At 41.3% G+C, this 12,719-nt stretch overlaps 1 protein-coding gene across 1 annotated transcript in view; it reads left to right on the top strand.

Moving 5' to 3' along the window:
* MFN1 (mitofusin 1) overlaps positions 1–12,719 on the top strand; it is a 34,111-nt gene that overhangs the window by 1,740 nt on the left and 19,652 nt on the right. The window contains exons 2-7 of the mRNA XM_035134153.2: positions 1,777–1,898; positions 3,336–3,471; positions 5,058–5,220; positions 7,592–7,716; positions 10,568–10,676; positions 11,996–12,103. Of these exons, the coding sequence (XP_034990044.1) occupies positions 1,777–1,898; positions 3,336–3,471; positions 5,058–5,220; positions 7,592–7,716; positions 10,568–10,676; positions 11,996–12,103 (763 nt within the window). The remainder of the gene's footprint in view (positions 1–1,776; positions 1,899–3,335; positions 3,472–5,057; positions 5,221–7,591; positions 7,717–10,567; positions 10,677–11,995; positions 12,104–12,719) is intronic.

The raw sequence follows: 12,719 nt of genomic DNA, 5'->3' as shown, positions 1-12,719 counted from the left end.
ACAGCTCGAGAACACGAGGCGGGCAGTCTTTCATCACACTGCATTTCTGGCAAAGTACATGCTCCATATATTGCATGGAGCTGACAGTTCCAGCAGCTCAGAGAGGTACTCCCAGTGTTTTTCCAGGTCAGTGTGGCACAGTTGGGGTGGGACTGTTATTACTAGATGCTGTTTAGTGAAGCATGTCTGTTACTGGTTTCCTCCCTCTCTGGAGAAGCTGTCACAATCTGGTTACTAGTCCATTTCACTTGAGTTTGACACACTAACTTGCAGGTCACAGAGGAAACTGTGAGCCTGCACTACAAAGCACTTGAAGGCTGCAGACACTTTATTAAACTTTCAAGAGATCATTTGTTTTATGAATATTGCTTATAAGGATCTGCACTGAAGGAAAACGGTACTGATTTTTCTAATCCGGAGAAATGAACATTTGAGCAGGGGGATAAATGGAATACATAAAATTTATGTATTTAATGCGGCATCTAATTGGCCACTGTGAAAACAGGATTCCTGCATTGCAGGGGGTTGGACTAGATGACCCTCGGGGTCCCTTCCAGCTCTACAGTTCTAAGATTCTAGAAGGATGCAGGACTGGTTGGCCCATTGGCTCGATTCAGCAGTCTCTTATTATGTCCTTATGTGCCCTTTCTGAAATGTAATTAGATCGTGAATGAAAGCCCAAATCTGTGTTGGAAGATATCCTATGTAGAATTTCTTATTTAATTGATAAATACTAATTTAATTTGATTAAATTTCACAGTCTAATTTCATAATAATACATATTATTTCTTATCTTCTTTATTTTAGCAATGGTAAATTGTATTGGGAATGGGTTTTTTCTGTCTCCAGGATTATAACAGCTAGTCATAAAATCATCCTGGAGTATGATTGAAATATTGTATGGCAGAATTGAATTACACTTTTTGAACATGGATACAAAAGGTTCTGAAGTTCAAAAGGCTTAAATATACACGTTAATTGTGGTTGAAATGTGTTTTTTATTATTGGGTTTCTCTGCAACAAACAAGGAAGCAAAGCTTGATAATGATGCTTATTTATTACATCACTTTGAGTTTACACATTGTGAAAATGTATAAAGTACCAAATAAGAAGAAACAATGCCTTACAATAAAATTTGCACAAAACAGACTTAATAAAACAGCAAAAACTTATAACCAACAAACAGCAAAAACATCTTAATCCATCACGTCTCTGGGGAAAGAAATAAGTATTTACCTGTCGCCAAAAGGATGTTAAAGATGTCACCACCTAGACCTCACTGGGGGAAGCATTCCACAAGTACGGAGCCACAACTGAAAAGACCCTATTCCTTGTTGAGACACTTTAAAGTAACTTTCCTTAGAGGTAGTACCTGAAGGAGGGACTAAGATGAAGATTGAAGAGTTTGAGTAGTTTCATATTGGAAGAGATACAGAACCTCAAAAATATTGGTCTATAAAGCCGTACACAGCTTTGTAGACCAAAGTAATCACTTTGAATTAGGCTCAGAAATGTGCTTGGTGTTGGAAGTCCAGCCATCTATAGAGGTACACTTAATTGTAGTAGAAATAATAAAACTAATCCCTTCTCTCTGGAGGGGCCCATGTCCAGGAATGTTTCTTTCCATTTGCGGTGGAGAGATGGAGAGGAGAATAAAGCTCTCCTTGCAAATGACACCATTGATGTATTGCCTTGGTTGCTGAATGTATTTGAAGTTGCTTGAATTGGGAGTTAAATTTCACTTTCTCTTAACTTCTATACCATTTACTCTTTCAGTTGCATAATGGCAGACACTAATCCCTCCCCACTGAAACACTTTGTGCTGGCTAAGAAGACGATTACTGCCATTTTTGAAGAGCTCCTGGATTATGTTACGGAAGGAACACATTTTGTGGAAGGTTAGTTTTTAGTTGGAGAGGGGCAGGGAATATATGTTTTTGCAGCAGCAGGAAAACACTGAGAACCATTCCTTCTCTCACACAGCATGTGTAGGTAGTATCTGTTGATGGCAGGTTTGGTTAGATAGTCCGTCATCTGTTTTGATTCTGCCTGGCTTGAAATACAATCGAGTTACTGCTAGCATGGTAAACTTGGGAGTGAAGAAGTTGGAAAAAATGAAATGATTAGGGACTCAACACACATTGTAAAACTAGAAAAGGACTTAGCGGTTTGTTCTGCCACTTAACTATGGAATTTGGTCCTACAAGGTGCAATGATGGCTATCAACCTGGGTGGGTTTAAATGAGGATTAGACAGGTTCACTGAGGATAAGACTTTCAGTGGTTACTAGACACTTTAGCTATGTTCTCCCTCCACTGGAAGAGGGAGCGTGCCTTAGAATACCAGTTGCTGGAAATCACCAGTGGAGAGGGCACTGCTGCACGTGGGTAGATGTTGCATAGATGGGCCTTTGGCCTGGTCCCATAGGGCTCATGACTTCTCTACCTGCTTTGCCTTGCTTGATTCAATTGGCTCAACTGCTCTGATGGGCCTGGGGAAGCAGCAGTTTGCAGCCCTTCTGACAGGTGTTAGTTAGTTACTTTGATACCACAGAAGAGCTTGGGCTGCCTTGGGGCATGCAGCTGAATGCCAAGGGTTTCTTTGGCAACCCATTCAAATTCTGAGATCCCTGAACAGCATCCGGTAAATGAAAACTTCCCTGAGTGCTACCTATGCTCAGTGCGCTTTTGAACATTGGTGTAAACTGGCTGATTATTTGGAGCCTTCCAAGGGATTGCAGGAGGAAGACCTATGCTGCTTATTCGATAAATAGGGGAAGTTTAAACGTTTTCCTATTGGAGAACAGAAATCTAGAATCAAAACCAGTAACCAAGAAGGAACTTCTTGACATGCCTTGATTTTTGGCCATCTAGTCAGAAATGGTTAGAGTAGAAATGCCTTCCTCCGTTCATGGGTGCAGGAAAATAATGTTCCCGGGAGTACTGAGATGAGGAAGAATGAAGAAGAAATGTGGCCGTACCACTTCTATACTGTGCTGGGAAGTGGGGTTAAGGAGAGAGAAAATAAGCAGCAGCAGATGTTGGATATGGAGTTGGAAGTACTTGGAATCATAGAATTGTAGAGTTACATATGACCACATGTAGGTCTGTTTTTAATGGGTCAAGACTAATCTGCTAATCTCTGAAATATTTGGACAAGGTCACCAGGTTGCTGGCAATGAGTCTAGGGAGATAAGGCAACGCAGGAGTCGGCACAAGGGATCAAGTACTGGGCCTTGATCCATCATTGCACTAATTTGTCCCGTTGGATTAAGGAAGTCCTGCTGTGCATAGTAGCCAGTTATGTCATTGTGACATTGTCCCATTCAATGGCAGAAACTTACAAAAACCCGCAACTTGAAGATATAGCCACCAAGGATGAACTGGCAAAAATAGAGGAGTACAAGAAGAAGCTGGCAGTCATCGGTGGGGTACTCGCACGAAGACACATGAAAGTAGCTTTTTTTGGCAGGTAAGTGTTAAATGACTCTTCTTTGGGATCAGTGTGTGAAATTATGGTTGCAATCTGCCAGGAGCCTCTTCTGACCAAGTCTCATAGAAATGAGTGGTGCAAGAAGCACTGAAGCATTCCACTGTCTCATCAGTCCCTAAAGCAACCTTGCAAGGCGGTTCAGAATCATTCATACCCATATTGCAGATAGGTTGAGTAAGGCCGAGGGATTGTGAGTTTCCCAATTACTGAGCTCATTGGAGATGACAGTTTAGCTGCAGACCTCCAGGTTCACAGTTCACCTTTATTTTAATGCTGTTTAGGGGTGTTTTTAGGTCTCCTCCTCCTCTCCCCTTTCCTGTTGTCTGTGAAAGTTTCAATGGGGAGGCAATCAGGCTGCTAACACTATTTGTCCCCTCTCCCCAAGAGCTGCTCTTGCTTTGAATCAGAATTAAGATTCATAATCTGACTTCCCGTAAATTGTGTCTTGAACAACCCGGGAGAACAAAAGCAAAGTAAAGCAGCCTTGGGAAGTTTCCCAAAGCTGGAGAACGAGAAGGATATTTGAGCAGTGGCCCCAAAACAAGACCCTTTGTCTAATGATTCCACCAGAGTATAGAAGAAAACACAGTGTCCTAGTAGGTATATAATTCAGCTTCCAGAGGGGGCTCAGTTTTCCTTTTAAGCATAAAATCATCTTTCTATCTGCAATGTTTGCAAAACGATACTTTAAAGCCTGTAGATGATGCTTGGCTAGATATCTGAAGAGTCGAATAAATGTCCAAAGTTTGATGGCTTCATTGCTCTGCCTTGTTCAGCGCCGCTCCCAGAATGTATTCTGTTGTTGTTGTTGTTTAGTTGTTTAGTCGTGTCCGACTCTTCGTGACCCCATGGACCACAGCACGCCAGGCACTCCTGTCTTCCACTGCCTCCCGCAGTTTGGTCAAACTCATGTTCGTAGCTTAGAGAACACTGTCCAACCACCTCGCCCCCTTCGTCCCCTTCTCCTAGTGCCCTCAATATTTCCCAACATCAGGGTCTTTTCCAGGGAGTCTTCTCTTCTCATGAGGTGGCCAAAGTATTGGAGCCTCAGCTTCACGACCTGTCCTTCCGGTGAACACTCAGGGCTGATTTCCTTCAGAATGGATAGGTTTGATCTTCTTGCAGTCCATGGGACTCTCAAGAGTCTCCTCCAGCACCATAATTCAAAAGCATCAATTCTTCGGCGATCAGCCTTCTTTATGGTCCAGCTCTCACTTCCATACATCACTACTGGGAAAACCATAGCTTTAACTATACGGACCTTTGTCGGCAAGGTGATGTCTCTGCTTTTTAAGATGCTGTCTAGGTTTGTCATTGCTTTTCTCCCAAGAAGCAGGCGTCTTTTAATTTCGTGACTGCTGTCACCATCTGCATTCTGTGGAATAACACAAAACTTATGCTCAGTTTGCTTAACCTTTGCAGGTCATAATTAAACTTTTTTTTTTTTTAGTGACATTTCGATTTCTTGGGCTAGATTTTTAATTTAGCATGGAGTGCTCTCAGCCCTCTCTGAACACTCAGTTTTAAACCTTGCAGTTTAACACTGTGCTTGCCCTCCTTTGCAGAACCAGCAGCGGAAAAAGTTCTGTCATCAATGCCATGCTGTGGGACAGAGTGCTCCCCAGTGGCATCGGGCACACGACCAACTGTTTCCTCAGCGTGGAAGGAACAGATGGCGATAAGGCTTACCTCATGACTGAGGGCTCGGATGAAAAGAAAAGTGTGAAGGTACAGAGTCTTGTGGCTTATAAACTGGTGTCCAGAAACCTTATTAAAAGGACTACACATGTACAGTGGTACCTCTACTTACAAATTTAATGCGTTCCGAACGCACATTCGTAAGTCGTAAAAAAATTGTAAGTCGACTCCCATAGGAATGCATTGGGAGAAAAAATTCGTAAGTCGAAGCAACCCTATCTAAAAATCCTATCTAAACCGCATCCAAGATGGCGGATGGAGCTCCGTTCGTAAGTAGAAACATTTGTAAGTAGAGTTATTCATAAGTAGAGGTACCACTGTACACTCGTATCTTACCTGTCATCCTTTATTTTCCCCTCTGCCACTCAGAAGAATGTGTTCCAAGTTTTAAGAAGTAGTTGTCCTATGCCAAGTTTTTCAGAATTTATTCTCTGCTGCACAGAATAATAAGGGCAAATATATATATATATTTTAAAAAAATCTAAAACAGCCAGGCTTGTGTCCTCGGACTACAACTCCCATCAGCTGCATATGCTGGCTGCTCCTGATGGGAGTTGTAGTCCAAAACATCCAGAGGGCACCAGTTTTGCAAAGGCTGATGCAGAAGATGCTAAAAATGAGGCATTTGGGAGGACAGGAGTTAACGCAGAGATTTGGAAAGTCCAATTTCTGTTACAGAAGACATACACAAATGTGCCTACGTACTCATTAATTTCTTTTGCTTTCATTTATTTCAAGATATTTGTGTCCTGCTTTTCATGCAGACTTCACAAAGCCGTTTGCATTAGAATATTAAAACCATAAGCATCAATTAAAACTATACAATGAAACAAGACAATGATAATAATAATTATTATTATTATTATTATTATTATTATTATTTATACCCCGCCCATCTGGCTGGGTTTCCCCAGCCACTCTGGGCGGCTTCCAACAGAAAAATGAAATAAAATAATCTATTAACATTAAAAGCCTCCCTAACCGGGCCGCCTTCAGATGTTTTCTAAAAATCTGGTGGCTGTTTTTCTCTTTGACATCTGGTGGGAGGGTGTTCCACAGGGCGGGCGCCACCACTGAGAAGGCCCTCTGCCTGGTTCCCTGCAACTTGGCTTCTCGCAACAAGGGAACCGTCAGAAGGCCCTCGGTACTGGACCTCAGTGTCCGGGCAGAATGATGGAGGTGGAGACGCTCCTTCAGGTATACTGGACCGAGGCCATTTAGGGATTTAAAGGTCAGCACCAACACTATGACTGTGCTCGGAAACGTACTGGGAGCCAATGTAGATCTTTCAAGACCAGTGTTATGTGGTCTCGGCGGCCGCTCCCAGTCACCAGTCTAGCTGCCGCCAGACAAGTTGCAGTGGGGGCAAGAATCTTTTTAAAAATAAGAGTTCTCTTCTCGGAGCAAGATGATTCTTGAGGAGCCTTGTGAGTGGCAGTCAGGGGCAGAAGAGGGGTCCAGCTGGACTACTGGGGGCTACATGGTGGACACCCCACTTGCCTGTTATCCAGTTTGTGTTTCTGGAGTTTGAGGGAAGGGCCTTAGGACCAGCGTGGGAAAGGTGCATCCCTCCAGATGCTGCTGAACTACAACTGTCACCGTCCCCTAGCTATTGGTCATGCTTGCTGGGGCTGATCGGAGTTGTGGTTCAGCAACATCTGGAGGTTCAATCGTCTCCCACATCTGCTTCGGAAGGAAGGTAAGAACGTGTGGAGTAAATGAGGACAACCTGAATTTTCAAAGTAAGGGGATATGGGTTGGTGAATCACTGAATACACACAGGGAGAGAAATGTAGCTGAGGAAAGGCCAAACCTCTATTATATGCAAGAGTTCTGCACTTATATGTAAAAAGACCTAATAATAATAATAATTATAATTATAATAATAATTATACCCTACCCATCCGGCTGGGTTTCCCCAGCCACTCTGTGCGGCTTACAGCCCATTAAAAAATGCAAAACATCAGACATTAAAAAATTCCCGATAGAAGGCTGCCTTCAGATGTCTTCTAAAAGTCAGATAGTTATTTATTTCCTTGACATCTGATGGGAAGGTGGGCGCCAGCACTGAGAAGGCCCTCTGCCTGGTTCCCTCTTACTTCATTTCTCGCAGTGAGGGAACCGCCAGAAGGCCCTCGGTGCTAGACCTCAGTGTCTGGGCTGAATGATGGGGGTGGAGACGCTCCTTCAGGTATACTGGACCGAGGCCATTTAGGGCTTTAAAGGTCAGCACCAACACTTTGAATTGTGCTCAGAAACGTACTGGGAGCCAATGTAGGTGTAAATTTCAGGACCGGCGTAACCTTCATGTTAACAGCTTATTTAGGAATGCTGGTCCTTAAATTACCATGCCATCTTAAGAGGCACCGGTCTCTTCCTAACCTGTTGATTTCTTTTACAGACTGTTAACCAGCTTGCGCATGCCCTTCATATGGATAAAGACTTAGAGGCTGGCTGCTTGGTCCACGTCTTTTGGCCAAAGGCTAAGTGTGCCCTCCTGAGAGACGACTTGGTGTTAGTGGACAGGTACAGCCCTTGAATTTTGTTGGGCATATAAAGGTGCCGTGAGAAAATGCTTTGTTCTTTTGGAACCTACCAGGCTCTCCCTTGGCTGCACTTCCTTCTTTGTTAAGCCTCTGCGCCCAGGTTGGCTTGGTTACAGCTGAAGAGGAAGTCCCATGACTGGAGCTTAAAAAGGGAATCTAGCACTTGGCTGAATTTTAAGTGTGCTTGCGAAACGGAGCCAAGCACGAGTACAGAAATGTCCCCTTTCGCTTTCAGGTTTTTCTTTTTTCTTTTAAAATGCAGAGGACCTGGAAGTTGGTCTTCCTGAGAGTGGTTTAGCAAACAAAAAACACTGGAGAAAGTGATGCTTTTCAGAAGGGCAGCTGTGCTAGTCTCCTGTAGTTTGCAAGTCCAGCAAATTTATTGTGTGAATTTAGGGGTCATTGCTGTTGGTTTGATCTTAATCTAGGCTTGTGTTGCTTACTTCATAGTTCACTTTCCTAGTAATTTTTAATATGGCACATCTTTCGTATGTCACTGGAAGTCATGCGGACACATAGTCATAAGTATGCTGCTTACAAGGACTGATCAGGAGAATAGGTAGCTATGTATAGATGAGTACAGATGCAGATAAGACCTGAAATTTTACAATGGAGTCTAAGGCCAAAGGGACAGAATGAAAAGTTGTGTGTCACTGGTCAGTGCAGGCAAATGTTTTCTAAAGTGGGTTCATGTAGCAAAGTTGAATGGCAATGTCTTCCATAATTATCCCCCTTCAAACATTAACTGCATTCATTCACCACCACCCAGAAATCTTCTATTCACCATAGTTTCCTGTTTCATCCAAAGCAGGAAACTATGGTTTAGCACCCTCGGAACAAGGCAGCTTGGGAACAAGCCAGGATATTAAACCATGGTTTTGAATTGGTTAGAATATTTTCACTTCTTCCAAAGCTGTTACCCATAGCTCCTTGGTTTAGGCAGACTGAGAAGCAACAGTTAACAGAAAATTTCCTGGTTTGCTGACTTGCATTAAGGAAGCACCTGTGTGGGGGTGGCCAAAAGGCTAGTTCATATCTTGGATTATTTATTTATTTTAATATATTTTTTATTAAACGTTTTATCAACACACATACAAGAATACAATAAAAAAAACATCAAAATACAAAAATACAAAAAAAACAACAGAAAAAATATATCATCTCCAATCCATTTTAATATTCATTGTCTTCTGGCTTCCCCAATTCCCTACTATCTGATTTTCATTTTTATAAGCTTCTGTAGCAGTTTCTAAATCATCTTTCTTACCCATCATATAATCCCTTTAACACTTCAAAATTTCATCTTTATACCATCTACCAAAGTTTCTCCCTTTCAATCTTCTATTATCTCCCTATTGCCTTAACTTCTTTATTTTCCTGGATGTTCAAAGTCTAATTATCAAATACATTCCCTATATATATTTTAAATTTCTTCCAATCTTTTAAAACTTTGTCATTTGTTTGGTCCCTGAGTCTTCCTGTCAATTCTGCCAATTCCATATAGTCCATCATTTTCATTTGCCATTCCTGCACCGAAGGCAATTCCTCTTTTTTCCAGTATTTTGCTATTAAGATCCTAGCAGCTGTGGTGGCATACATAAACAAATTAACATCGTCCTTGGGAATTTCTTCCCCAATTATTCCAAGTAAAAAGGCTTCCGGTTTTTTCAAAAATGTGTTTTTAAACATCTTTTTCAATTCATTATAAATCATTTCCCAGAAGCCTTTTATCTTAGGGCATGTCCACCACATATGGTAGAATGAACCAACATCCTGCTTACATTTCCAACATTTGTTGTCACTTTTGTGGTACATTTTAGCTAACTTGACCGGCGTCAAATACCATCTATACATCATTTTCATCAAGTTTTCCTTCAACACAGTACAAGCCGTAAATTTCATACCCTTCTTCCACAATTTTTCCCACTCCGACATCATCACATTATGACCCAAATCCTTGGCCCATTCAATCATAACTGATTTTGTTTGCTCATCTTTCAAATGCCATTCTAGCAACAAATTATACATTCTGGACAAATTCTTGTGGTCTGTCTCTAATAATTCCGTTTCTAATTTCGATTTCTCTGATTGGAATCCTATTTTTTTATCTAGCTTGAATGCTTCATTTATCTGCACGTACTGAAACCAGTCACTCAGCCTATCTTTCAATTGTTCATATGGCCTTAACTTAAAGTGGTTTCCCACCTCCATCAAAATATCTTTATATTTCAGCCTATTCTCATCCATATTTGTCCTTTTAGGTTTCTTTGCCTCAAGTGGTGAGATCCACCTAGGAGTTTTTCTTTCCAACAAATCTTTATATCTAATCCAAACATTAAACAATGATTTCCTAATTATATGACTTTTAAAACCTTTATGCAATTTTACTTTATCATACCATAAATATGCATGGCAACCAAATGCATTATCATGGCCCTCTAGATCCAACAAGTCATCATTATCTAACAAGAACCATTCCTTCAGCCAACAAAAAGCTGCGGCTTCAAAATAAATCTTTAGGTCTGGCAAGGAGAATCCTCCTCTTTCTTTTACATCAGTCAAAAGTTTATATTTAATCCTAGGTTTCTTCCCCTGCCAGACAAATTTAGACAATGTCTTCTGCCACTCTTGAAAGCATTTCATCTTGTCCACTATCGGTAGGGCCTGGAACAAAAACAACATTCTCGGCAATACATTCATTTTAACATATCTTGGATTATTAAGGCAAAATGTGATTGTCTGGACTTTCCCTCTTGTGTGTTCTTACCGGTATTTCTGAATTGGAATAACTTCTTCAGATTGCTGAGTAATTCTCTGACTTCATTCCACAGCCCTGGCACCGATGTCACCACAGAGCTAGACACCTGGATTGACAAATTCTGTTTGGATGCCGATGTCTTTGTTTTAGTTGCGAATTCAGAGTCAACCCTCATGAACACAGTAAGGCTTGTTTAAACCTGCTACTTCATTTGCCTCATTTGCAACACACCTTTCCTCTGGTCAGCAGGCAAGAGCTTATCGCATTGCCAGCCTTGCAAACAGCCCTGCGAGATTGGCTTGAGATATTGTACAGACTCTTAGTGGGAAAGCAACATCTGAGTGTTTTAAATTAAGTCTGTTGCAGAGCATTTTCTTTATTGGACAAACAAGCAAGGGGAAGATGGGAAGTTGAGTTTGACTGCATCTTCATTCAAAGGTCTGCTTGCTACAAAGCCAAGAATCATGAGTGAAATTACTTGCCTGCTTGCAGCTTCTTCTGAATTTTGGGTTTTAGCCCAAAATCTATAACTGCTTGGGTTTGTGAGGCTGTATGTGTCAATAAAAAAAACAGTCTTTGCTTTTGTACTGAAGTTAAAATTTAAAAGGCTTGGCATTCTTGTAAGTTCCATGAAATAAACTGACTGGATGGCTTGAACAGTGAGTGGAGATGAACAATGTACGAGTTGTAAAAATTGTTTCAATGTCTGTGCAGACTTCATGGTGGTGAGCATGTTGCCTTCTCAAGAGACACTGGGGCACAGCCAAACCTTAGGGCACTGTAATATTGCAAATTTACCAACACTATAAACATGTGTGAATCTGATCAGTACCTGGATGGGAGACTGCCTGGGAAATCACATGTAGAAAGGTGGGATTTGAAGGAAATTGCCATGTGGCAGAACCAAAATCGAAACGAGGGGTCTAGACTGAAACCCAGGTTTTGGCCCAGGTGCAATTTTTTGGGCAGTTGATGAAGATGAAGATAAATGAATAAATGAATATTTCATAAAGGTAGGTCTCTAATAAACATAAAAATCAGCATTTTATCTGAACTGAGAGCTGATGTGGTATAATGACTGTACAACAGAGCTGCAAATGAAAAAATTACGGGTTTAGTTCTCAGCTCTTGTGAACTAGCCTTCATCGAGCTGCTCTCTCAGCCTCAGCCCCACACCAGCAACAATACTCTCTTAAAGTTAAACAATACTGCCTTAATGTTGTCTGGGGCTGATGGCAGGTGCAGTTCGAAACATATGGAGGATGCCATGTTGGAAAAGCCTTCAAGCCAGTGTGGGGAATCTCCAGAAGTTTCTGAACTACAGCTCCCATCATCCCTGGCCGTGAAACACTTAACTCGCCATAGACATTTTGCAGATTTATTTATTTTTACATTTGCTTTTAACGTGCTGCAGGAAGACCTCACAATTAACATGTGTTCACGCTCCATGTTTCAGAGTTTAAATCTTCCTCTCCCCCACCCCAACCTTTTTTTTTAATAGGAAAAGCATTTTTTCCACAAAGTAAATGAAAAACTTTCTAAACCAAACATCTTCATCCTGAATAATCGATGGGACGCTTCTGCATCAGAGCCAGAATACATGGAGGATGTGAGTTCTTGAATTGTTTTGAAGGGGCTCTGTGGGTGTGTTAGGTTGTTATTTAAGAAAAACTGTGTATTTAAGCTGTCAAGAGGTTGAAGTGAGTTCAGGGATCACCATCCCAGGATATGCAACCAACAGGGTGGCTTAGATCACACAAAAAAATTAAAGCAAAGTATGATCGAAGACCTCTGTAGTGCGTAGTTTAAAATTTCTTAACTAAAAAGAAAGAAAAAGAATTTCCAAGAGTTTTTACTCCCTCCAACTAAAAGTGATATTTGAGGTGCAGAATTGTTTTGCACCGAGGTGTGTGTGTGGATGTTTCGCACTGCTAACTTCAAAGGAAAGTAATCCTTTCCCCGATTAGCACTTTTGACTCTGGGAACACATTAAGGCCATTTTTGTGACACAGTTGTAGGAAATAAATAAAAGCTCTCCCTTTTCTGTGGTTGGTTTTTTTTTTTTTTTTTAGTTCATGTGCTGGTGTAACTTTTGCTTGCCTGAATGGACAGATTGGGGACGGGAGGACTGTGAAAACACATTTAAAAGCATATAGAATGTTAGTCAGCCAAAGACCTGGTTGAAGAGGGACATTTTTGCCTGGCGCCTAAAGATGTATAATGAA

This window comes from Zootoca vivipara, chromosome 5, assembly GCF_963506605.1.
Source record: "Zootoca vivipara chromosome 5, rZooViv1.1, whole genome shotgun sequence".
Taxonomy (NCBI): domain Eukaryota; kingdom Metazoa; phylum Chordata; class Lepidosauria; order Squamata; family Lacertidae; genus Zootoca; species Zootoca vivipara.
The sequence above is the reverse complement of the archived record's forward strand: the minus strand, read 5'-3'. Positions and strand labels throughout refer to the sequence as shown.